The sequence below is a fragment of the Eulemur rufifrons genome, chromosome 8 (assembly GCF_041146395.1).
Source record: "Eulemur rufifrons isolate Redbay chromosome 8, OSU_ERuf_1, whole genome shotgun sequence".
NCBI classification, from domain to species: Eukaryota; Metazoa; Chordata; class Mammalia; order Primates; family Lemuridae; genus Eulemur; species Eulemur rufifrons.
This window is the reverse complement of record NC_090990.1, coordinates 122,273,126-122,299,919: the sequence shown is the minus strand read 5'-3', so window position 1 is coordinate 122,299,919 and position 26,794 is coordinate 122,273,126. Positions and strand designations below refer to the sequence as shown.

General features: G+C 51.0%; 1 protein-coding gene across 1 annotated transcript in view; it reads left to right on the top strand.

Annotated features, from left to right (window-relative positions):
* Positions 1 to 3,487: 3,487 nt before the first annotated feature.
* The window catches only part of RCSD1 (RCSD domain containing 1), a 60,896-nt gene continuing 37,589 nt past the window's right edge, over positions 3,488 to 26,794 (top strand). The window contains exon 1 of the mRNA XM_069479103.1: positions 3,488 to 3,617. Within this exon, the coding sequence (XP_069335204.1) occupies positions 3,612 to 3,617 (6 nt within the window). The 5' untranslated portion in view covers positions 3,488 to 3,611. The remainder of the gene's footprint in view (positions 3,618 to 26,794) is intronic.

The window sequence follows — 26,794 nt, the reverse complement described above, 5'->3', positions numbered from 1 at the left end:
AATCTCCACAGGGCCACTGCCCCACCACCTGGCCAGAAGTCCTCCTCATGACGTCCCCCACCCCTGCTGACTGCCCTCTCCGCCACTCAACGCCCTCCCCACGCAGCCCCGCTGCTGCTGCGCTGCCTTCCTCCTCACTGTCCTCATCTTCTTCTGGGAAACCTCCCTTTGCCCTTCCTCAAACGCATAAAAACGCTTCAGCTTTTGTGTTTTCATTTCAATGTGTTCAGCTTTGTTCCCCGATGATAGTTACTTGTGACAGAATGAATTGGGTTTTTTTTTTTGATGTTTCATTTTATTTTGTTTTGCCAAATCCCCAGGATTTAAGACTGACATGTATGTGTGTATATATATGAGTACATATATATGTGTATATATGTATATTTAGTTAGTATGTAAAGTAATGAAAGAATATTTGCTTCTTGCTCTTAAGTTTTAAAATAGATGACCAGCAGCAAGTATGGCCAGCATGAAGAGCTGATTGATTGGAGCTTTTTGCAGCTCTGCTTGAAAGATAATTAAGCTACTATGTAACTTGTTGTGACCTTTCATGATCTTTCCTCCCACTGTGTCCTTTCTCCCATTGCAGAGCCACCTTTGATCTAAAGGCAAAATTCTACTAATTGGCTTTACTCACTCCTTCATTCATTCATCCATATGTTTATTTGCCAAATATCTACTGAAGGCCTACTGTGTGTCTGGGGCAACCTGTGGGAATATGGGCACCCCCACACGTCCCTCCCCTGGCCTGAGCTGTGTCTCGGGTGCTCCGTGTTCTCAGGTCCCTGACGATCTCTATCGCCCGGCTGGGGCAGGCGATCAGGGTTTGTGGGGCAGGCCCGGGGGAGTGAAGGAAGTGGGTCCTTGTGAGCCAGCCTGAGCCCCGAGAGGGAAGGGAACCAACTCCTCAGAGGGCCACTTTCCCTTCCCCTTGGGCTGTCAGCTCCTCCCAGCCCACAGAGCAACCGGTCACAATCCCCAGTAACACAGCAAAAACAGCCTGTTTATCACTGGGCTATCTCTCTTCTGGCTTCTGGGGATCTTCCGTAGAGGCCAGAGGGGAAGAGGTGTACACACCCCACGCCTACTCAGGAGCCCAGCTCTGGGCTACCCCTCCTCCCCTCGGCCCCTCCCTCCCCATTCCCTACCCCTGTCCTCAGGAGAAGGTCTCTGCCTGGGGCCCAAATAGCTCTGGAGTAGCATTCAGCTCAGCACTTGAGACCAAGGAGGACCGCAGAGACCAAGGAGCATGGCAGAGGCCACGCCTGTTTGTGCTGTGGTCATCTGTTCTCAGCAAAGGGAGGCCTGAGCAGGGCAGGGGGAGCAGCTGCAAGTCACCTTGGGTGGCTGTGATGTTATCTGGCCTAACGGTTTCCTTTGGGTAGGCATTTCCGCCCTTCTGTTTGTGAAGCCAGAAACCTGTGCTGGGGCCGCCCCATTCTGAGCAAAAAGGAGGACGAGTTTGAGGGAGAAAGGAAAAAGCCCACGCACAGGGTTAGAAGACATGGTAATCCTCGATGCCTCTATCACCAACTCTGTCCTGCACCTTTGAAAGGAAGAAAGAAAAAAAAAATCACAAGCACAAGTGTGCATTGCAGGTTACCTGGAAATTTCCTTTCTTTGCTATCACTCTGCCCTAGTGTCTTCGCCTCTGCAGCCATGTGGCTGGCGTAGGAAGGGGCTCACCATTCATCTCTGGGAGTAGGGGCTCCTTTCACTGGGCCCCTGAGTGCCTGGCTCTAAATGAAAGAAATATCACGGCCTTATTCATTTGATGCTTATACATGAGGCTAAGCATTATAAAAATAGTCACTCTTTCCAGAGTGTCTACTACACTGTATAAGTAAGGAAAAGGAGAATCAGAGAGGTTAAGTGACTTGTCTAAGGAAACACAGCCAGAAAGTAGCAGAGGTGGGATTTAGCCTTCAATCTTTCTGTTTCTGAAATCAGGGATCTTGCCCCTATGCTCAGCAGAGTTAAATGAACTAGAAACCACTCTGGCATTAGGACGGCTAGAGTTTTAGAAAGTCAGAACTTAGAAGGTTCTACAACAGGAAAGGAGCAATATTTCTAAGAGTGGTCCCCGAAACAGCCATCTAAGTGCCTGAAGGTCCACAGATGGTGTTGGGATGAGCAGAATCAGGGTGGTTCTTTGTGGCGTGAGCAGGCACTCAGCGTGTGTCCTTAGCGGTTTCTCCACACCTCTCTTCGTAGCACTCAACATCACTTGTCCCATGGTCCACCTCTGTGATGGCTTTCCCTTTCCCTGGTTGAGTTGGGGTCAGGGACAGGGGACAGGGACAGGGTTGGGAGCCATGAGAATTCTGCAGGATGACACGGAAGTGTCCCTGCCAGCCAATACGCTTCCACTCACAGGTCTCCGAAAGGCATTTCCCTCTCCTTCTCTCTGCCCAGCGGGAACGACTGAGCAGGGGCACCCAGGGCTGGCAGCGGCACATGAACTGGCAGCAGAGAACGACCTTGGTGCAGATTCCAGTCCCTGAATCCCTCCCATGCAGCCTCTTTGCCGCGCTCTTTGCTGGGACAGCCCTGGGGGAGGGTTGCTACGCTGGCCCTACGGGAATAGGATGGTCAGGCTCTTGCCCTTTACTATATTTAATAGGAATGGAGAGAAGGCCCTTTGACAAGCAGTTCGTGGGAGCTGAAATTCCCACAAAGCCCAACGCATCCATCAAAGCAGAGTTGGGGGAAAAGATTTACTGTTTCAGGGAGCTTGGAAAACTTTGCTTGGATCCCCTGTTTTCCCCTTCTTGTCCTCACACACAGACGACAGAGGGATAGATTGATAGTGGTTTCCTGAAAATGTGACCCCGCGAGGTGGAGAGGAAGAGATGCGAAGGGAAAGGTGGTCCCGCGGGTGCCGCGCTGAGCGCCGACGCCGGGTCCGGAGCTCCTCTGCGGGGCCCCGAGAGCTCGCAGGGTCCCGCAACCGCGGCGGGCGCTGACTCTCCTCCGAGGACTCCAGGGAAACCAGGTATGACACTAACGCAACCGAAAACAGAGAGAGAGGAGATAAAAAGCAGAAAGGATGGAAGAAGGAAATCGAAAGGAAGGGAAGTGAAAAGGACTCTAATTTGGACGACTCTAATTTGGGGGACAAGAAAAAGGAGACATTAAAGGAGGGGAAGGTCGAGAAGGACTGAAACCGTGGCCCAGCCCGGGGTCCCGAGGCACGTAGCAGAAAGAGGGGCACGGCGCGGCCCGTCCCCATGTTTGGGCACGTTACGGAGTCGTGGCTGCCGCTCGCGAGTCCTGCCCTGGGAGGGACAGTATCTGTTTAGATTTGTGTCTAAATTTAAACCCTGATCGTCGGCCTCCCTCCCCTGCTCCCCTCTCCTCCCTCCTCCCCCCTCCTCCCTCCTCCCTCCCTCCCTCCTCCTCCTCCTCCTCCTTCCTCGTTCTCTCGCGCAGGCCCCCGGGCCGGGGCAGTCCCGCAGCCGAGCGCAGCCGGGCGCGCGCCGCCGCCCACTCGCCCTGCGCCCGCTGCAGCCGGACCTGGCCCCTGCCGGGAGCCGAGGGGACAGCGGGGATCGTGAGCTCCGGCCCCCAGCGAGCGGGCGCGTCAGCCGCGGAGCCAGCACCTGAAGGACATGGAGGTAAAGGAGCCCGGCGGGGGCGCGGGGCTGGGCGGCGAGCGGGGTCCTGGGCGCCCGGTTCCCAGGCGGCTGCCCTGCTCGGAGCAGGGGACCCACGGGTCATCGCTGCTGCGAAGCAGAGGGGCAAAAGCCTGCGGCCCCAACGCCTCCTTGGCCAACTCCGGGGGAGGGTCGTCCCTGCTCCTACCTAGGAGACCCCTGTGGGCGGCAGGGAAAGACCTCAGAGGAAGAGGAGAGGGGCCTTCCTAGAGGGCCAGGTGTTTTGCTTAAGAACCTCAGTGCTTTAGAAATAAAAGTGTCAGTCGCAGCCCGGGTTTGTAAACGGGTAAACGTGTGATCAAAAACTCTGCAAGAAAGCAGAAGCCCCGCATCTGAAGAGATGGGTATTGAAAGAGAAACGGAACTGGCAGCACGAGGCGAGCACTTCTCTGTGGGTCTGTGGGCTTCCGTTTTCACTTGCAGAGTGGCCTTTTAGGGAGTCCAGTTGTCCTCTTGCTTCTGAAGTCCCTCTTGTGTCTGTCACATCTTCTTTCATAACTTTCAGAGAAGCTCCTCTCACCGGGCACTCAAATGACCCTATTTCTGCTAAAACTTGAGACTCCTCTGGAAGCCGCTGCCTTCTGAGACTGTGTGTACGGGGGTGTCCCGGCCACATCGTGGGTGTGCCAGAGTGAGGCCCAGCACTGCTCTCCGTGCTGAGAGGAGGCCGGGGAATTTCCTTGCACTGCGCCTACCTCCAAGGGGCCTGGCAACCACCTTTCAGCAGAGGAGTGGCTGGGTGTATCCCTGCTTCCCTCCCTTCCTGAGGCTTCCCTAGGTTTCCCCCTTGAAACTGAGTCCTGATATTTAGCCCTAAGTCGACCTCAGTAGGACCTGGGGCTTTTGAGAAGAAGAAAGGAGAAGGTCCAAATGTTACCTAGTTCTTAAGGTGATTCCCACTCATATTCAAAAGGAAAGCTGTGCTCTCCGGAGACTGTGGTCGGCAGCAGTCGGGATTCGCAGTGATTCTGCTGTCTCTTCCCAGCTCTAGGCTCTGTGCCTGAGCCCTGCTTGTTTCTTCTAAGCTAGACTCAGTGCTTGCCCGTGAAGCTCTGTGACTTCTCGATAGTGGCAATAGGTTCGTCCCGGACAGCTGTATTCAGGCATCCAGCTCAACCAGTTGTCTTCCAGGAGCAGGGATCACCTTCAGGGAGACTTTACAGAGTGTGACAGCCACTGGAGTCTAAGATGGACTCTCTATAGAAACATTTGCAAGGTAGGGAAACTCGAGCAGATTAGGGCTGGGGGTGAGGTACACACCCAGCAAAGCTCAGCAGGTGGTGTTCACAAGTCTACTCAAAGATCGTGCAAGCACAAAGCACCAGGATTCTCTCTGAGCTGGCTACTGCTTCAGGGCAGAGGAGACAAATGGCCCAGGGGACACCGAGCTTGTTGGGTTGGGTAAAGGCTCCTTAAGAGATTGCCTTAGAAGTGGCTTTTCTCCTCTGGGAGAGTACAGGGTACCTCAGGCCCCAGGCTGGAGGTTCAATATGATTTATGACCCGTCTAACCTCTTGCAGAAAAGGATTGGAGATAAGACAAAAGCAAATCTTAGGCTTCAAGCAGGTTGCTGCTTGAGGGCCGCCAAATGCAAGTTTGAACTTTGTTCTAGCAAAACATAGAGGATGTCCTTCCACAGAGGCACTTTCTCCCCCCTCCGTTGAAGAGGGAACAGTGTGTGACAGAGGCCCCAAAACTATCAGCTGAGCAACTTCCTGTGCAGCCTGAGAGGGGTGGGAGGCAGGAAAAGAGAAGGCCCTCCAATCTACCGAGATGTGTAGTAACTGATGAAGGGTTCTACCAAGACGCCGAAATCATTCCTGTTGTGCTGGGGTTTGGGAGTCCCCAGGGAAGGAATCGCTCAGCCAGCCAGGAAACCTGGCAGATCACCCTGCATCTATTGCAGGTCATCGATTTGCCGGTTGCCAGTAGCTGCTTTTGAAATTTCTTTGTCGAAACTCCTGAAAAAAAAAAAAAATCTGCAACTGCTAGCACTGGTGAAGGAAGTGAAGGGGAAACCAAGGGGCCAGGGAAGTGACGATTCTCAGACAGGAAGTAAACTTTTCACGGTAGAGTATGATATGCAGATGATGTGCAGGATTTGGGGGTTTCTGAAAACCTCAGAGTAAAACCCTCTTTTGAGAGATGAAGCCCATTTTTGACACATGAAGGGACTACTGTATTTGGGAAGAAACTGAGGGATATTACTTCTCAGTATTAGGAATTCAAACCAGATCAACAAGGCTTACTCAATATTCATTCTCTAGAGCCCACTTACCCACGGGAAGTCTTTGAGAAATCTAAAGTCACCATTACCATTGTTGACAACATCAGTCATGACTTCAGCCCTCATTAAGACCTTGGGAAAGGTAAAGATGCCATCTAATCCCTGCCTTTTGAAGGCTCACAGTTGGTAGAGGAAATGAGACTTACCATCAGCGTCAGACGAGCACTGCTGCAGACCGTGAGTTCTGCAGGAGTTCAGCGCAGATGAGACTCAGCAGAAGCCTTGAAAGGAAGGTGGTGGTGAGGAGGAGAAGGCGTAAGGAATAGGTGCCGGGAGAACATGCCGGCTTTGCCCAGGAAAATAGGCCAGTTGGCTGGAGAGGAAGGTAGGGAAACAGTAAGAGAAAGAAATGAAAGCAGTAAGATACAGCCCAGGGCCACGGAGTAGAGTAGATACCCGGCTAAGTGGGTAAGTGGGAGCTGAGATCCAAGCCACCTGCAGGAAAAGGTTACTTTCTCTTCATACAAAGTCTCCTTGCCTAACAGAGCCTCAAAGAAGTGGCTTTTTCTAATTCATGCAGAGGCCATCTGCATGGCCCTTGAGGGCCAGATTGTGCATGGCCCTAGATTCTGCTCCATGGACAGCAGGACACTCTGAGAGGGGTTGGGCACGATGGCAGCCAAGATGTAGCTGTGATAATACAGCAAAAATACCAGTTCATGGCGTGAGCAAGGGAACCCGGTGAGGGAGCTTCTTTGAGAGCCTAGGTATATTCTGACTTCAAGAGACAATAAGAATGGAAAAGACGGAAAAGAGTAAAGACCATGTGTGGGGTGGGGGAATCAGAAATCACCAAGGTGCTCAGAAGAGTGGAGCTCCCCATGGTGCCGGGGAGAATGGCAGTACCGGCTTTGACAGCTCTGTCAGCCCTTTGCAGGCAGGGACTGTCTTATTGGACTTTGGGTCTCCAAGGATGAGCACAGTGCGTAGCATGTAGTCATATAACTTCTCAGTAAAACTTGGCTTGATAAGTGATTAACAGAAATAGGACACTTCTGTCCCTCTCAGTGTGCAGCTCAAATGCCTCTACCTCTGAAAGCCTTCCACGATGTCCTCAGACTCGACAGCACTCTCATTGCATTTTGTTCAAACTACTGTTAGAGCACCAGGCAGAATTGTAACTGCCAACCTACCTGGCCCTCTCCCTGGAAGGCTGCCTGAAGGCAGGGGCCATATCTTACATATTCAGGACCTAAAGAGCACCCAAGAAAGACTTGTTGAATGAGTAAATACATTACTGACTATGGGAGAACGATCAGATTTTTTAAACCAACGGTGTTTAGATATGTTGGTTTTGATTGTTCTAAGCAGAATGTCCAGCACTCCCTGAGAAATGTAGATCTGTTATGACACAAATGTGATTCTTCTCTAGAAAAGATCATAGGTGACGTTATTGTGTATAGGAGCCCAGAGGACAGAGGTGTATGATAAAGAAAGAGCTGAAAATGTAGGACATCAGATTTAAATTGATATTCTTAGCTGCATAAATATAAATCCTAGGCACTGCCAGGTAGCCTGAGGATGCTTGGAAAATGTTTAATTTTCACTGACTAAATCCTTCATTTGTTCATGGAAATAGTAGACACATGGTTGCAAGGAGGTAAATTTAATTCTTATGTGTCTACTATTTAGTTGAACAAATGAAGGATTTAATCAGTGAAAATTAAACTTTATTGCCACTGAACAAATCGTGAATTTCTAACTTAGATGGAGACAATGAACCTTGTTCTCTGAGGCAACTCCAAGATCTTTCCAGGTATTATTTGCCATTCATCCATTTATTCCATATTTATGGAACATGGATACATAGCAAATCTTGTGTTTAAGTGTTTCTTAAAAGTTGCAGGACTATCGTGTCTTTTCATCCTAAGAGACTGTCAGTGTTACTGTCGATGAGGGCGTGTGTGCGTGTGTGTGTGTGTGTGTGTGTGTACTTACCGGCGTATGTAATGTGTTCATTTTGTAACCTACCTTTTCATCCACATCTTCTTACCTCGGTAAACACTGTCTACCACATTACCACATTTAGAAAAAAATGTGGGGGCTAGGAGATAGGAGAGAAACATGGAACCAGGATCCAAGCCTTAAAAAGACCATTTTGAGATTTCACCATGAAGCGCTGGTGGAAACACCCATGGGCTCTGCTGGTTTTGACCCACCGGCTCAGTGAGCCATGCTGGCTACTGGTTGGGGCCGTGGGTCCTAATTAGGAATCGCACGGCCTCCGAAGCAGAGTTTGGCTCAGTGGGCTTGTGGGTAAGCCCAGATACCCCGCATTCCTCTCTGGCTCCCACGTGCTCTGTGGGACCCTCACAGTAGCCCTGGCTTCCCCCTAGCAGACGGCTTCCATGTGTGGGACTGCGACAATGGGGGAGTTTCGGGAGTCAGGCTGAGGGCCCGGCCCAGGCCCTGTCACAGGAGGGTGAGTGTGCATTCCTGGGAGGGAGTCGGGTTGCAGAGCCTGACCCCCAGCGCGGCTCCCCACAGCAAGGCCAGCCGGAGCCTGGCGCTCGCGGTGCCGTGGGAATCCGAACGCTGGCGGCGCAGCAGCCTGGTAATCTTATCAGGGCAGCAAGAGAAAGCATTTCAGTTCCAGAGAAATCTGAAGGCAGCTCTGCCTCCCTCCAGCAATAATATTTGAGGTCTGCAGAGCCAACCTGACCACCCCTATTCAGTTCACTATAATCTAACAGTCTCAAAACTGGGGGTGGAAAAAACAATCTCTAACCCTGCCATAGCGAACGGGAACAGAGCAGCTCACGGAGAGGTACGCAGAGGATTTAGGTGCTATTGGGTCTTTGGAAAGCCAACGGCTTGCGATTTTTCTCCTCTCTGGGGACTAGTTCAGCCTAAGCCTTAAGAAGTAAGACAGAGGGATGGTTCGCATATTAACGAAGTTCCAGTGATGCCACGGACACAGGACAGACACTGAGCCACCACCATCAACGGTCTTGCTGGAACCCTCAGGAGCGCATCTTCTGAGCTAGACCAGAGTGAATACTCCCCTGTCACTTGGTCTTTTGGGCAGTGAGCTTCCCATCTTTTTCCTTTTGGGCTTCCTCAGTACCTATTTCCTGGGAATCGTGGAAACCGACCGCTGTGTTCAGGAGGCTTAGCCTGTCAAGTCACGTATTTGGATGTATTTGGATGGCTCAAACCCTCTTCCAGGGGAAAGGTCTCGAGCCACTGCAATTCCAGCCTCAGTGGCTCCCTAGGAGACGTGAGGTGGTCATGCAGGGCCCTTACCTCTGTGAGAGAACCCTCTGAGATACCGTTAGATCCCACCCTTAACGGATAACATTAGGAGCCCCAAAGCTGGATGCTCTCAGATGGGGGCACCTAGAAGTTCTGGACGTTGGAGCTGACATTCTCTCCAGCCAGGAAATTGGCACCTGCATCATAGATGTCTCCAGCCCTTTGTTTTGAACCTGCTTGCACGGTATCAGGGCCACCCTCCTGGCCTCAGGGTGGCAATCACAACTCTTCCCCCGGCTGAATGTTCTATAATCAAGCAGTAACAACTCACAGCATGCCATGCACTAGCTTTTAAATTAGGTTCAACAAGCACGCACCAATCCTTACTGCCTGCCAGGCACTGGGGATCTATCGGCTTGTGGGCCCTTGAAGAACTCACAGCCTAAGAGGGGAGGCAAGCACCCAAACAGATGATTGCTGAGCGGGGATGAGACCTTACATGCACACGGGAGGGACATCATACTCAGCCTGGGGTTCAGGGAGGGCTTCCCGCTAGAGGTGATTTCTGAGTAGAGTCTTGAGGGATGAGTGAGAGTTAACCAAGTGCAGAACACTCGGAAGAGCATTCCAATCAGAGAGAATGACAGGAACAAAGCTGCTCGTGCAAGAAACAGCATGGCATGCATGGGGACCCCCCTCCCCCAGAAGTTCATCCCTGGAGGGCAAAGCAAGATAAAAATTTTTGAGGCTGGAGAACTAGAAGGGGGTATATTTATAAGTTGCAGTTCCTGCCATAAAGGAATTCTCTTCTATTTCAGGAAACAAGATACACACACATGACATAACATAAAAAACATGCAAGGTAGTATCTTGATAAGCTCTGAGGTATGTGGGCGTTCAAAGTCTCCTCTAACAGGAAGTAGAAACTGACGACTTCTGCTGGGGACTCCTCTACACGTGCTGCTCTTCCCGCCTCCTGGCAGCGCTGAGGTGCAGAACACACAGGGGACTTCAACCTCAGGGCGAGCACCTCCCACCTGGGGTCTGCACCCCAAGTCTCCTGCTGGGGAAATCAATTTGAAACAGGCTCCAGGTCCTGAGGGAATGCCTTTGGTCAAGTTCACCAAAAGCCACCCCAAGTCCTCTTGCCTTCTCTGATAGAAAGAGGACTCTGGGAATAAACCACACACACACACACACACACACGTACGCACACACACGCATGCACGCACACACACACACTCACGCACAGCCCCATCACCTGTTCCCACTCACATCCCACCTGCAGCCCGGTTCATCCCTCCCACTGTGGCCACATGTCCTATGTACCCCCTGAAATCGTTTCTCCTCCTTGCCCAGGGGCAGCCAAGGGATGCACCAGGCAAACCAAGCAGCAGCAGCTGACCACATGCGTCAGCCCAGGCCCAGTGAAACACCACAGAAACAAGAAGCTGGGCCTCGCAGCTGCTGTTGCACAACCCGGGCACCCACTCCAGAGGTTCCAGAGAATTTCCAGCTCACAATACGCCACAGAAGCCTTTGGGCCTCCCTGCTAGACCCCCACCCTCGATAGCTCGTTCCAAACACATGAGCCAGATGCACATTTCTCCCACCCGTCTGGGGCCACCGCCACCCCATCTCAGCCTTCGGAAGTACATTCCCAGGGCTCAGGTCCCTGGCTTGTCATGTTTTAGAGATATGTTTTGATGAATAATGGGAAATTCATTTCTGAGCAGCCACACCGATTTCAGTGTGGGAGAGACCCAAAGCTTGTCCTCGTGGTAATTACTACCATTTGTTGAATGCCTGCTATATACAGATGTTTTGCACAAATTTATTTATTTTTAATCCTCATAAAGTCCTATTATATCTTTCTCTAGATAAGAACGCTGAGGCTTTGACATGTTTAAATAATTTGTCCCAGGTCTTTTTTTTTTTTTTTTTTTTTGAGACAGGGTCTTGCTATATTGCCCAGGCTGATCTTGAAATCCTGGCCTCAAGCAATCCTCCCAAAGTGCTGGGATTATAAGCATGAGCCAGCACACCCAGCCCATTTGCCCAAGGTCTAGGAGGTGGTTACTAAACTTCCAGTGTTTAAAACTACGCTGTTGGCGGGGATCCCACAGAATAGGACTTCCTCTGGCTCGGGAGAAACTCGGGTTTCCCACAGTGCCTGTGTGGGCTCCAGAGAGACCACATGCCCCCAGCCTGGCCCGTGTTCCTCCAGCTCAGACCAGGCTGTGGTGGAAGCCAGGCGGCTCACGCTTGGAGCTTTCAAGGTCTGTCACAGATTCACGCTGAGCCCTCACCTCCACACCTGAAAGACCTCTGAAAGGCTCTCCTCGGTTGTCTCTGGGTGACAGTAGTGCCCACACCTAACGTCAAAAGCAAGTTGTTTTAAATTCATTTTCAGAGCCCTAGAATTTTAAGAGCAAGAAGGAACCTTAGCACTTTCTTCCATTCCCTTTATTTGAAAGACAAGGAAACTCAACATAAGTGATTTACTGATGGTCACACTTAAGGCCACTTAGTGGCAAAGTCAGAATTAAAACAAAGGTCTAGCCGGGCATGGTGGTGCATGCCTGTAGTCCCAGCTATTTGGGAGGCTGAGGCAGGAGGATCGCTTGAGCCCAGGAGTTTGAGGTTGCTGTGAGCTAGGCTGACACCACGACACTCACTCTAGCCTGGGCAGCAGAGTGAGACTCTGTCTCAAAAATAAATAAATAAAATAAATAAATAAATAAAATAAAACAAAGGTCTTCTAACTCCCAGCACACTAGGGCACTTTTGATCTGTGTGTTTAAATTGACTCATAATGACTTTATTGCCACCCGGCTTCTGTGTGTTGTCTTCCTGAGGCTCTCTGAAGTCTGCCTCAGTGGTGCTCAGTTTTCTAGGTCTTATCAAGCATCCAAATCTGCAGGGATAAGGTAGGCGGGGAGAACATTTATTATCATTGTTTTAACAACAAGTGCCAAGAGATGCAGAGCTAAGGCTAGGAGGGCCCCGCCCCGCCCGCACGAGCGGCACCCCACCTGTTCTACTAGGCTTGTTTTCTACCATGCTTTTCAGGAGTCTTTCCAGGGGAGCCCCCTGGCCCTGTTGCCCAGTCATACCTGAATCCCTCACAAAGGCCTGAATTTAAGCACCCAGAAAGAAATGAACAAGGATGATTCTAAATCCTGGTTTTTCCTAGGGGAAATGAACGCCCCAGGCTACTAGACAATGCCACAGTGCCGCCCAGATGGAGAATCTAAAGCCAGTGACGCTGGCAGGTGTATGAGTTTGCTGGGGCTACCCTAACAAGTTACTACGAACTGGGTGGCTTAAACCTACAGAAATTCTCTCGCAGTTCTGGAGGCCCGACGTCTGAAACCAAGGAGGACCACATTCCCTACAGGGCTCTAGGGAAGAATCTACTCCACGCTTCTTGTCACTGCCGGTGGTTGCCAGCTTCCTTGACTTGTGGCCACACCACTCCAGTCTCTGCCTCATCTGCACGGTACCTTCTCAGTGTGTCTCTCATAAGGACATGTGTCATTGGATTTAGGACCCACACTAATAATGCAGGGTGATCTCATCTCAAAATCCTTAACTACATCTACGGAGACCCTCTTTCCATAAGGTAACATTCGCAGGTTGCAGGGACTAGAAAGTGATCGTGTCTTTTGGGGGACCATCACTCACCCCACCACAGCAGGCAACATGCTATCCATGTAGAGATAGGGGACTTGGGGATGGAAGGGTGAATTCTGGGTTATTGTCAGGCTATATTGTGACCACCCCCACCCCCACCTCCCACGAGTGCCTTGGGGGTAAGTTACCAATGAATATTCATTGATACCTGTTGTGTGACTGATTCCCTGCCTCTCTCTCTGTGGCCCATATACACTACTGTGTCCTCCACACCCGTATTGGTGTGGGTCACAGCTACAGCTGTTCAGAGAGCTGCAGTCAGCAGGGGCGACTCCAGCATTTTCATGGAGCTATGAGGATCATCTCCCCCCAATCCAGTCCCCTTCCAGGGACATAAATGTGGCATTAGCAGGCTGGGAAGAGCTACTCAAGATTAGCTAGGGTCACCACCACTTTATAAGGGACTGTGCCTAGCAAGATTGTAAAATTACATTTTACATGTTCTCATGTGATATTCTGTTCTCAAATACTTTATTCATTCACTCATCCCCTCATTCATTTATTTCAAGACATGTACTGAGCAGCTACCAAACGAGAATGAGCAAGGCACATACTTGCCCTCAAGATCCACAGTCTGGAGGTGGAGAGGGGCAGAAGTGAAAGAAATTATTACAGAACAATCCTGCAGATTCCTGGCGGTAGGAATTGATATTGTGAAACATTGTAACAACGCTGAGTGTGTCCTCTGTAAGAAAGGACCGGTGTTCTCTTTGCCTATGGAAGGTGGCAGAAGGGAGGGCGAAGAGGGTGATGTTGGTGAATACGAGCAAAGCTAACCCTTCCCAGAGGGGCTTTTTGTAGCATAAAGGAGGCTCTGACCTATGCGGTAGTAATCAGGAAGATACTTTACACTTCTATCACACTTCTTTTCAAAGCACTTTCCCGTGTCTCCTCGACTAAACTGTAAGCTCTGAAACCCCCATCACAGGCCCCAGTAGCCCATGTACTCAACACACCCTTGCCCGTGAAGGCGAGGTGGCTTCCTATCGCCACGTGAGGAGGCGGCGTGGCGAGGCAAGGGTTAAGCATACAGACCTGGGAGCCAGAAGGCTAGGTTTGCGTCCTGACTTTGTCATTTACTAGCTTGTGACTTCTCTGTGCCTTGGTTTTTCCATGTGTAAAATGGAAATAACAATAGCAACTACCTGATAGGGTTGTTATGAGGGTTAAATGAGTTAATGTTTATGTAAAGTGCTTAGAACAGTGCCTGGCCCGTATTAGGTGGGATAGAATTGTTTGTTGGATAAGTAAGTAGGTTTTTGTCATCATTTAGAAGAGAACAGCATCCCATGCTTCTGGTGCAGCTCTGACTGGGACACGGGAGGGACAAGAAGACGTCTGAAGTTCTCTTCCAGCCTGAGAGTCTGACAGAGGGCTGGTTAGTGCACGCCACAGGCAAACTCCTCCTAGCAAAGCTCCCTGCGCTTCTGCAGGAGGCTGGGCCTGGGCCGTGCTGGAACAGTATCCCACATTAGTCCAGACTAGAACCTGGGAGACCAGGGGAGCCTTGAGCACGGAAGAGCAAATCTAAGCTGCAGGCTCAGCTGCAAGACGAAGTGAGTGTCGCTGGCTCAGTAAATACACTTGAAAGAAAGGGAGGGAAGGAGAGGAGACGACAGGCAGGTATACCTCGTGGGTTTGCCCTGTTAGAGCAGCGGAATGAGGAGGTAGGAAATGCGGGGGAGAATAGTCCCACCGCAGTGGAGCTTCCCTTCGCCTCCTCCCCCTCGCTTACCTGGGTTACCTATGCCCAGACAGGTCCTCACCTTTCACGTTTCCTTGGGGTGGGCCCTGCTGGGGAGCTGGAACAGGGTGGGATCCTGAGACTGCTGAGACAGCCGCTGAGATTGGAGAGTGGGAGGCCAACCCTTCAAACCAGAGCCCTTCTCCCCATCTCAGCTGATATCAATCCTGAGCTTCCGGCTTTCCGGCTGGGCTTAAGCAGTTGAGCGCTTTCAGATGCCAGCAAGGGTGTTCTGATTTCCCAGATAGTCATAGTACTTGTATTACAAAGGATCTTTTGGCAAGATAAATTCACTGCAGGTTGAGCTACCTTGGCCAAAGTACTCTGACTGAGGACCCTAGGTCTTTCCTGAGGAAGGTCTTCAGGGGCAGGCCACAGGGCTCTGTCCTTGGCCCTGACTTGCTAAGCATCTTTTGTTAACGACTTGGATACAAAAAAAAAAATAGAAAGAATCCAAATGACCCACAGCTGGGATAGTTAATATGCTACATGACATATTCAAGTTCAAAATGATTTATATAGGAAGGGATGCTGGGCCAAAAGCAACATAATAAAGTTAAACAGAGATGAATGTAAAGTCCTCTGCTTAGCTTTAGGAGACTGTCATGCACCAATGTAGGGCAGACCTGGCTTGGAAATACACGTGCATCTTGCAACCATCCACAACTATTTACTGGGCCTACCGTGTAATAAATGCTGTCTGGGTTCCTGGAGGGAGTAGAACACAAAGACCATATCTCAGTAAGCCGAAAGTTCAGTAGTGGTGGTGGGAAGGGAAGTGACTTGGTAAGACGTGTCCCTAAATAAAGCAGGGCACGGGACGTGCTGAAGTGTTATGTAAGTGACAAGGCTACGAGGCTGGGGAATTTCACAGAGAAGGAACATTCCCAACTGGAGCAGGCTGCGTGGGAGAGGGCGACCTCAGAGCGGCCACTGAAAACGAGGAAGCTTTTTGTTTGACAGGTGGCCATAGTGAAGGGGCCACAAGGGGTGGCGGTGAGAAGCTGGGGTGGCAAGGAGTGGGAGTGAAAGAGGCACACGGGCAGCTGGGAGGGCCCTCATCAGAGCTCCCCAACCTTTTTAGCACCAGGGACTGGTTTCATGGAAGACAATTTTTCCACGGACCAGGGGTGGGGTGGTGCGGAGCTCAGGTGGCAATGCGTGGCCCATTTCCTAACCGGCCATGGACCAGTACCTGGCTGTGGCCTGGGGGTGGGGGACCAGGGCCCTTAGAGACCAGCTTGGAGGGCTTCTGAACCCACGTGTGTAGGCGTGCGTGCTCACGTGTAGGCGTGCGTGTACACGTGTGTGCACACGCAGATGGGGAGAGGAGAGTAGACAGTGCGAGAAAGACTGGATGAAATGAGACTGTGCACAGAGTAGAGGGTCAACACTGACACTTTGTGTTTCTTTCAGGCTGTCATGAAGGTCCTTGCAGAGAGGGGAGAGGGGCGAGGGGCTCTGAGGATCAAAGGAGCACTGCAGGGCCATGAATCTGGCCCCGGGTGGAGGCTGAATGGGTGGGGGGACTCCAGAGGCTGAAATACCGCTGAGGGGGCAAGGCCCCAGCCAGAGGGAGGGGCTTTGAGATCAGACAGATGAAGGAGCTGGGAGAGAAACTGAGGGAAGAAGCTGCAGCACACGTTTGGCGTCCAGCTGGGGGCTGCCGCGCGGATAGGGGTTGGAGAGAAAGTGATCGATGGATCGATCGATCGGAAGGTCTGCGTTTCCGCCCAGGAGCAGAGCGCTTTGCTGGTTTGGGGACGGGCGGGGGACAGGCAGAGTTTCTGTTGAGGCCCTGGCAGGACCCACGGAGGAACTTCAGGACTGGAGCTTGGGGGGCGCTGGGCCGACACGCGCTCGGGGGTCACCTGCGCAGAAGGGGTTCCCAGGTGACTGTCCAGGGAGCAGCCGGGAGGGACACCCCCCACGGCCCGCACAGGGGAGCAGCACCGGGAAGACCAAGGACAGTGAAGGGGCTTAGATTCACATGAAAGGGGGTTGGGGATTTTAGCTGACTATTTACTAACACTTTTCTTAAAAAAAATACAGTAAGATTCAATTTTAGTCTTTGTCGCTCTGCCCCACAGATACAGGACTTACCCTCGCAGGACTCTCCTTGGTGTGAGCCCTTTCTGCTTTCCCCAGCTCCTTCTCAAGCTGGGGACACGGGGGCCTCGGGGGACACGGGGGAGCAGGGTCCTGGCCACTTCCCGGCTGTGACCCCAACGCTGGGGTAGTGGCAGCCCAGGTGGAGAGCCAGGTAGAGGTGACAGAATTACTTATCCATTAGGCAAATGTCTTTTAGTGCTTTTAGTCTTAATCAGGCTACGGGTCCCACATCAGATAATTTATAAATCTACAGCCACACCACACTTTGGGAAGGTCTGAATGAGGCATGTCCTTGTTATTATTTTTAAAACAACGATAAAACCACAACCAGCAAAAAAAAAAAAAAAAAAAATCCTTCTAGAAAAGCTTATGACTTTGTGTTTAGGGTATTTTCTTTAGTTTTTAGTCAACTTTGTTTTAAAATATTACTTTGTTATGAAGCTAATCTTAAATATTTTAAGATTAAAAATTCCTCATCCTAAACGCAACTATTTTTTTTTTTCTTGCTGTCTTCGGAGCCTCAATTTTATCCCTTTTATCACTTAAAAAAATCAGGAGAAAAAGACAATTCTGCTTAATGTAACTGCTTCCAGTGTTGTGTGTCTTTATTATTTTTAGCCACATACATAATTCTTACGTAATTGTAATCAGTGTATACACAACTCTGTACTCTGTCTTTTCACTTAATGTCATTTCCAAGACAGTATACTTATTCTACATAGTCATATTTTTGTTTTAAGTATCTTCATAATATTTTATTATACAAATATACCGTAATTATTTAATCATTTCTCTATTTCAGGACATGGTATTTGCTTCAACTTTCTCCTTATAAATAACGTGGCCATAAACAGTACACTATCCTTTTTCTTCTTTTGAATTATTTCTTTGGAAGCAATTCCCAGGAGCGGAATTATTAGGTCAAAGGATGTGAATGTTTTTATGGCTCTTGATGAGTGTTGCCAAATTGTCCCCGGCCTTCCTTCCTTCTGCTCACTGTACCTGGTGTGCACAAACTGCAGGCTCAGCGAGATGTGCCAGGAAGGGGACGCGAGGTGAGAGCGACCCACGAAGCCTCAGCCTCGTTCAGCAAAGAGCCCTTTCCTCCCAGTGTGCTCCTCCTACCTGCTAGTCCTGTGGTTCCCCCCCACCCCCGACACCAGCAGGGAGCGGGGGAGGGGAGGACAGGAAAGGGGTGTGGACACCCTGGGAAATGAAGCAATCGTCTGGTACTTCCCTCTGGAGCAGCTGCAGATAGGGGGAAATTACACACCAGTGAGGCGGAGGCGGCAGGCGACAGTGGGCCTGGGGACACCAGGACACCAGGAACCTCACCCCCCCCACCCCCCGTCGGGGATAGAGGCAGAACACTGAGCATTCGGGCTGTCCTCTAGGGAGTCCCTCGCAGGCGTGGGCAAGAGTGGGCTGGGTTAGGGGGGTGAAGCAATCACTCTCTTGCTTACTTAATAAACAGTTCAGCAGTGCTCGGTTCTGTGCCGGGTATTCTGGACGAAAAAGGGACTAAAACTTGGACCCTGCCCTCAGGGAGCGTGCAGTCTAGGAAGGGAGTCAGAATGACAACAGGCGATCGCACAGTTGGGTCACGCACTCTGATAGACCTGAGCTCAGGACACGGATGTGGTATGACCTGCTGTCTTGCCCAGAGTAAAGCAGGGCTGGGGCCAGGGAAGGCTTCCCAAAGGAGGTCGTGCCTGAGCTCAGTCCGGAAGACAAGAAGGAGGTGGATAGTTGGAGGGTTTTTGGTGGAGGAAGCAGTGGGAGAGAGGATAGTGTGTGAAGAACGACTGGACTTTGTGAACCAGGCAAGACCTCAAGAGCCTCCTCAAGATCGACCCCAGAGGTGCCAGGGTTTCCACGCTGACCGCGCTTAGGGGCACCGTCTGATTGCAAGGGGAGAGCCTGCAGGGCGAGCCTTACCACCTTTATTTGTATGACAAGCACACTTTTCACCTAAAATGGAATATGTATTTGGTGTGGCTGATGAGACAATGGGAGTTAAAGCTCTCGAAAGCCACCTCTTGGTGTCACCACTTGTTTTATTCTCAGAGCAATGGGGGGCGGGCAGAGAGCTATATGATCAGACTTAGATTTTAGGAGGCTCGCTCTGGCTGTGGTTCAAAGGACGGGTCGGAGAGAACGTGGCATGGAGGCCTTTAGGAGGCTGAGCCGTCCTCTGCGCTAAAGACCAGGAGAGCTGGGCTTCAGAAGGGACTGAGGAGGGGAGAGGGAGAAAGGAGTTTTAGAGGAGGACCCTGCCTCACAGGGACAGGAACTTTCTACCCAAGGCCTCGCTGAGGGCTGACGGAAGGAGCGACATTGTTCCCAGGGGCCTGTGTGCTAATGGGGATGCCCAGGTGTGGCCGTAACATTTAAGGGCAGACAGACCAGGGCCTGGGTTTCTTGTGTCCATAATAAAAAGCAGCAGCTCACCTGTGCTTCCCGTGCAGCTGTGAAGGTGCAGCGTACGTGTGTGTGTGTGTGTGTGTGTGTGTCCCCGTGTGTGTGTGTGTGTGTGTCCCCGTGTGTGTGCTGGCAGGGAACCAAGCGAGTGCTAACGTCTAGCTGGAGAAGGCCAGGCAGCGTGGCAAACAGCAGTTCCAGGCTCTGGCCCAAAGTCCTTTGCTAAATTGCCATGGGATCTTGAATCCACGGCACAAGATCTGGGGCCTCACCCGGATGATAATTCCATCCCTGCCTGGCTTACTGGGAGGATTAAAGGAGATGATGTATTCATGGTGAAGGATCTGGAAAAGGTTTAAAGGACTCCACAGATGCAAAGTGTTGTCACCACTGTGTTTTGGAAAACACAGGGAACTATCTGGAAATAACTCGGTCCCTCAAAGAGAAGCAGGTGCTCTGGAGCCTGGGGAGCGGGGCGTGAAGCTGCGGGGCGTTCACCTCCGCCGGGGCCTCTGCTTCCTCCTCGCCTTGTGGCTTCCCTTTGAAGCTCCCGGCAGCTGTTCCAGATGAGAGGTCGGGCTGCGCCAGGCCAGACCACTCGCTTAGAGGCAGAGGCTGTGTTTGAAGCCGGCAGCCAGGAGATGGGCAGGACTTCCTACTCTCTAGTGTTGGGGTTCAGCTCCTGGTACCACCAGGAGGCCCGGGCAGTGAGGAAAGGCCTGCTGTCTGCGCTGGAACCACCACTGCTCGTCCCTTCAGCCAAGAGCTCCGTTCCAACCACAGCCAAGGCCAAAGGCCAGTAGCTGCAGGCACCACCCTCCGCCCAGGGAAGTATTTTGAGTTTTAGAACCAAAAGCACCCAGTAAGAACAACAGGGAGCAGAGGGGCCAGAATTCTGGCCCAGCCAATGGCTCTGCTTATGTGACGTTGGCAAGTTTTGATAGAGTAGGAGAGAGGACGCGAGGAGAACCTGACCGGAGGCAGCTTCCAAGAGGCAGGTTCAAGGCCTTTATTAGTTCGCTACGGCTGCAGTAACAAAGTGCCACAGAAGGGACTGCAGAGGCAGCGAGGGAGACTTGAAACAACAAAACTTTATTTTCTAACAATTCTGGAGGCTAAAACCTGAGATCAAAGTATCTGCTTTGAGGCCTTCTTCTGAGGCCTCTCCCCTTAGCTTTGAGCCGGTCACCTTCTCCCTGTGTCTTCACGTGGTCTCCCCCCGGGGTGTGTCTGTGTCCTAATCTGTTCTCGTAGGGACGCCAGTCAAATGGGACTGGAGCCCATCCTAACGACCTTAATCTAATTACCTCTGTAAAGACCCTGTCTCCAAATACAGTCACATTCTGAGGTATGGGGGTGGGGGGGGGGGTCAGGGCTTCAACATAGGAATTTTGGGGGATGCAATGCAGCCCAGAAAAAATGCCTCTAGCCCAGAGCCTCCCTTCCAGTTGTGGGTAAGAATGGAAAGATCGCAGTGGAGGTCACCACTCCCAACACGGGGCACAGGGGCAGAAATGGAACGCCACGTGCTCGGAACACCCGATCCGAGCCGGAGTCCTTTGCCTCGGGTGGCCTGGCTCCCACCTTTCTCTCGATGCCTGGCGCCTTCTGCCATGCCTGTCCCCGGGCCACATCCTAGAAAGAGAGTGCCGGGCACTGTTGCCTCACAGCTCTCCTCACGCTCCCTGCTGTCCCCCCAGGCGTGGGCGCAGTCCCTCTGTCGCCTCCTTCCAGGTTGGTAAACCTGTGTCACCTCCTGCTAACACAGAGCGCAGGGCTGCCGGCCGCGACTGGGCCCTCTCCAGCCATCCCGAGCCACCCGCCTCCGCGGAACCTCCCCGCCTGTTTCCACGGTCTTGCAAGGAGCTGTGTCGCTATGAGGTGTTTCGGCCAACATGATCAGTCCACCGGGGAGCCATGTCCTCCCGGCCAAGACAGAGGCAAGAGGCTGCAGTGTGGGTGAGGCACAGCGGAGACAGCCAGCCTCTGACGGGCCTTCTCCTCCACCTCCACCCTTATCTGGGGTGGGCCCAGATGTTTCCTCTCACCCAGACAGTCAACAGGAGGCCGGGGCCCCGTGTCCAGGCCCAGGGGGAAGGAGATTTCCCCGAGCCGGCTCCAGTCTCCCTCATTCTTCATTCCTCGTGGAGCTGCGATTCCCCTCTTATCATCTGGCCCGGAGACGATGTAAGTTTAAAAGGAACTGGGCCCTTTGAAGTCGACACCTTCCCGCAGCCAGATGCTTGAGTGTATTTTCAGCCAGGAGGCCTAGGTACAGACACCGGCAGTTGTCACGCTGGAACCGGGCCTGCCCCTCCCCGGACACAACCGACAGTTGCTGCCACAGCGGAGGACACATATTTTCTAATTATTATTTTCTAATTGTGAGAAATGTGAACTAACTCAAAGCTAACGGACATGCCCTTTTTTGCCTGTCCTTCCAAATTCACTTCCAGTCTTTGTAACGTGGATGGACATGGCGCCGTGTGACTCGTCACGTGTGCAAAGTACTGTGGATTTTGCAGCCGTTTTGTTGTTCCATACACGTCTCCACGTGCTAGAAATGCTGAGCATTTGTCATTGTGATGGGAGCGTGATGTTTATGCTCCACAGTCTACTTCAGCTATCCTCCAACTTTAGCATTCAGATGGCTTCTAATGTCTCACCTTTATGTGACTTGCACTGCCATAGAGAACTTTGAAAAAACTGCATTCTTCTTCTTTATTTCCTTAGTGTCTATTCTAAAAATAGAACAAAGATTTCCGAGCTCTCGTACATAGTCCCACATTATTGTCTTAAAGGAGGGCAGAATTAATCAATGTGTAATGCTAACAGCAGTTTTTAAGGGAACAATCTTCCCCATAATCCTGGCAGCTTTGGCTTTTTGTCACTGGGAGATATTTCAGCCAATCTGTAGTTGTGCAGCGATAGCTTAGAGTTACTTTGCATTTTATTAATGACTGTTAACGTCATGTGTTTTCCCAAGTGATAACTTCGGGTTGGTCTTTTCTCCCCTTGCTTTGGAAGTTTATTTCCTTTAGTTGCTTTCTGGTGTTTACTTTGCACAGATTTCACATGTATAAACATGTTGTGTGTTTTTCTTAGCAAGCTTCTTCCCTGGCAGCCTTTGCCTCCATCAGTCTTCTTTAGATTAAAGCTGCGGTTCTCAGCCCCGATGCCTGCGGGAGTCCCGTGGGAGAGTTTCGTAAATACCTGGCCCCGCTGGCGATAAAGGAGAGGCTCTGAGCAGACTGCTGGTCTTTGTTAACCAAAGGAGACCCCAGGGCACAGTGGCCCAGAGACTTGACCCAGAAGGCAGAACCTCACCCTTTGTCCAATGGCGGATGCTTTAAACCCACAGATATTTATGGCGCACCTACTATGTGGTGGCCACTCTGCTAGGAATGTGGGGATGCCAAGGTAAAGGCTGTGGTACCTTCCTTCAAGACAGTGGTCACACTCTGGTGAGAGGGACACACAGTTCAAGGTAGCAAGGTACGTGCTATGGGAGAGGTTCGCATGGGTGGTTGTGTTGACACAACCCAGGCGAGAGATCCATGGAGGTTTCTGGAAGGCGGCAGCAAGGAGCTGGGTGTTGGTGATGACTCGGAGCTATCCAGGGAGGGAACGAGGACTGAGCCATTCGTGGCAGAGGAACACGTGTAAAGACTCAGAGGCAGGAAAATGCACAGTCCGCTCAGGGGGCTGCAGGAGCTTCGTGGTGGGCAGAGGAGGGGCCTGGAGTTGGACTGCCAGGGTTGGAATCCCAGTTCCACCGTAGCTTTGTCACCTGGGTGAGCGATTAGGCTTCTCTGAGCTCCGGTGCCACCATCCACAACATGAGGATCCGAAGGTGGTTGTGAGGATCAAATGAGATCATCTTCATTAGTCCCCAAGCGTAGCATTCGGCACATGGTAAATGGTCGGTAGCTTGGCTATTGTTAGGGAGAAAGCGTTACCTTTTAGGAAGGAAAGGTGAACAGGGCCTTATAGTCTATACCCAGGTGTTTCACTCATATACGGCAGCTAAACCAAGCAAAGACGTGACGAGACTTAGATTTGAGAGAGATTATCTGGGCAGCAGAGGGGAGAATGGACGAGAGGGAGAAGAGCAGAGGCTAAGAAACGAGTTAGGTGGCCAGAATCCCTCCCCGCAGTCAAGGGAGAGATGACGGCAGCCTGAAGTTCCGTGACTACAGTGAGGACAGAGTCCAGACCAGAGACACACAGAGAAGGCAGAGCCACTGGGCTCGGTGACAGGGGTGTGAGAAGGCAGGGGAGAACGCAGAAGCTGATGTTACTTCACTGCCGTCCCCAAATCTGCTCCTGAGCTCAGCCGGCTCCTGCAGACCCAGCAGTCACGTCCTCTCCAGATGGGCCTGCCATCGCTGCTCTTCGTGGCCCCCAGGGACGGACTTCCCGGGATTGGGAAGACTGGGGAGGAAGAGCAAGGGACCCTTGTTTCCAAAGCTGGTTGGAGGCTACACCTCTCCCCAAGGAAATGAGCTCAGCTTCCCCTGACCCTCCCTCCTGTAAAAGAAATCCCACGTTCGGAGACTTGGAACCTGCTCCAAGACCCTCGGTGACAACCGCCCTCGGGCATCCGGACGTCTTGCTAGAGCCTGCGGTCCAGGTCCCTCTGCCGGGGAGGGGTGGCCCGCGGGAGGGATGTGCTTTGCAGAGAGGAAATGGCTCAAACCAGATCCTGCTTCGTTTGTTTTCCCTGTGAAGAACAGAGACCGTTTGGCTTTCCTCTTTTATTTATTTTTCGAGGATCAGGGAGATATTTTTAAATCCTCTAGTTTCCTGCTGTCTACAGGTGTTTCCTATGGAGTGGCTGTCAGAAAGGACAGAGCTTGTGACATAATCAGCCTCGTTCCTGAGATTTTCAAAGTCTCCCAGCTATGACCTGTGTGTGCCGTCCGGGCACGGTGAGGGGAAGACACTGCGCCTCCGTAGCCTGCCCCGTGCTGCCCGCGTTCACCGTGGGGACCAAGGCGGGGCTGTCCCTGAACACCAGCTGCTGTGAGGTACAGGAGGGGCCATCAGGAGAGGAGGAAGGCTGTGGTCTCCAGTGATACTCTGGGCTGTTGAGTTCCGAGCTACTGTGGCATTAATGACAGAGCTGCTAGGCAGCTCCAGTAGAATCTTCTTTGCTTCTCGGGCTTAAAGCAACAGGTCACCTTCAGTGTACTCCTTTACAGCCCTGCAGAACAGGTGAGGACGCCCTTGCTATCGAAAAGGCAGAATATGTGCTCCTTTTTATAAGAGAAAGTGTTGCACATAAACTAAACTTTTGCCGAAAACATCGTGTTCTCTCTGCACCAGAGAAGCCCATTATGGGAAATCCTTTTATAAAGTGAAGACACTATTAGTAAAACAACATAATCTCTGTCGTTGTATCTGTTTACAATATGCATGGATTGAGGCAGCCTCTCATCTGTCTTTTAGAAGGAATGGAACAAATATTTACGGAATATTTTTATTACACAGCTTATCTTTTTAAACCCTCACAGCCATTCTGTGAGGTGGGTACTACTGACTCATCTTACTGATTAGGAAACTGAGGTCAGAGTAGTTAAGGGTCTAGTAGCTGCTGAGGGGAAGGAGGGGGACTCGAACCCAGGTCTTCTCATCCTGTCTGATGATGTTATTTATGTTCTGTATCATAATCCTCCCTAGAATTCAGTGACGAGGTAGTAATACCTTTGATATTTTTTAATATTAAGAACAATGATGGGGTGATGTACGTATAATAATTTAAAACAAATTAACATATTAAACCAAAAGACACCTCCTGGAATTGTCCAGGAAAGGGGGGCGGAATAGGGTAGAAGCGTTCTTCCCGTCAGTGAGAAGTAGCAAACTTGTGCCCTGCTGGGCCAGATGCAGCGGGCCAATATTTCCCTCTCCGACAGAGGTTCTTCTTTTCTTTTTTTAATTGAGCTGATGTTTTTAAAAAAGATCAACAGATTGTACTTTTAAAAATCTGGATTTTAATCTTCTCTTGAAAAGTCAGAGCATTTAGTGATGCTGGGCCTTAAATAATCTTTTGAAAGATGACCCAAGGCGACACAGCAGACAGTGGGCTGCAGCTGACGGGGAGCAGTCCCCTTCGTTTGGGTGGGACGGGTCACCTTCCGAGCACTCTTCCCATCGCCCGCCCAGCCTCTGAAGGCACTGGATGGAGTTTGCAGCACCGTCCTAAATGAGGGGCGAGACGGATGGAAACAGGCTCCAGAAGGGGTCCTTACCCATTGGGGAGGGCTCCATTTCCCATCCACGCTGAAGGGGGTCATTGCTCCCGAGTGTCAAGCTGCATTCTCGGAATGGGAGCTCCCGTTCAGGATTTGCATCACCGGCATCGTAAGTGGAAACAGATTTCACAGACGGGAGGACGGCTGTGTCATGTTAAGAGTCAGGCGGGACACGTTTTGGACCCAACTGCACTGTGCCAGCACGTGACCGGGGAAAGCTCCTTTATCTCCACGCTGCCCTGTTAGATGGGACTGAGAATATCATAACGCCACTTGTTAGGGCTGGTAAGAGGATTAAGCGAGCTGATGTCTGTGATGTGCCTTGCACGTGGTAAGCACTCAATCATTGTTGATTCTGGTCTTCTTTCCAAAACTAATGAATACATGACGCTCTGGGGGCATAGTCTGTTCGTCACCAGGGACGCAGATGAGTCTATGCCGAGTTGTGCAAGACCTGGAGAAAATCAGGAGTTTGGGGCCGGGCGCGGTGGCTCACACCTGTAACCCTAGCTCTCTGGGAGGCTGAGGCAGGAGGATCGCTTGAGCTCAGGAGTTCCAGACCAGCCTTAGCAAGTGCGAGATCCCGTCTCTACAAAAACTAGAAAAAATTAGCTGGGCATGGTGGCGCGTGCCTATAGTCCCAGCTACTCGGCTGACGCCACAGCACTCGCCTGGTAACAGAGTGAGACTCTGTCTCCAAAAAAAAAAAAAAAAAGAAAGAAAGAAAGAAAACCAGGGGTGTGGGGCCTAAAGGAAATCACCTATGTTCCCGGTCTCCTTTCTCTTCTCTTATAATTTGGTTTTTCTAAGAGTATGTGCTGAGATGGAAGGGGCCATTTTGGCTTCAGATTGACGTTTCCTTGAGTAGAGAGTAGCAGCTAGTAGTGAAGGGAGAGCATTTTTAAAATGTTTGGGGCTACTGCTAATGGTGCAAATTGGCCTAGATTTTAGTGAGCCTCAAACTTCCTAAAAACTGCAAGATATATATATTTAAATTTAGTAATGAAATATCTTTATGGGATTATTAGTAACTTCACCCCTTCCTCCTCCTCCCCTCTGGGCATATGTGCCCTGTCTCTAGACACTGAGGACTTGGTTTTCATATTTTGAGAAGAATGACACCCCCCCCCCCCCGCAGGGCTGTTTTCCAGGTATTTGTTCCTTTGCTCAAACCAGACTTCCCCAAATGATTTAGACAGCAGAGCTTGAAATTCTCATTTCCATATTCAAAAATTTTTTCTTTATTTGATGTTTTTCACAATGTATATCTTGCTTTCTTTCCTTTGAAAATAGATCATGGACATCCCCATAAAATCAGTTCTAATTTACTCACGTGCACACACATACACACACACACACACACACACACACATGATTTTACATAACTGAGGAGGTATCTAGCAGACTGGGTGTACAGAGCAGTGAT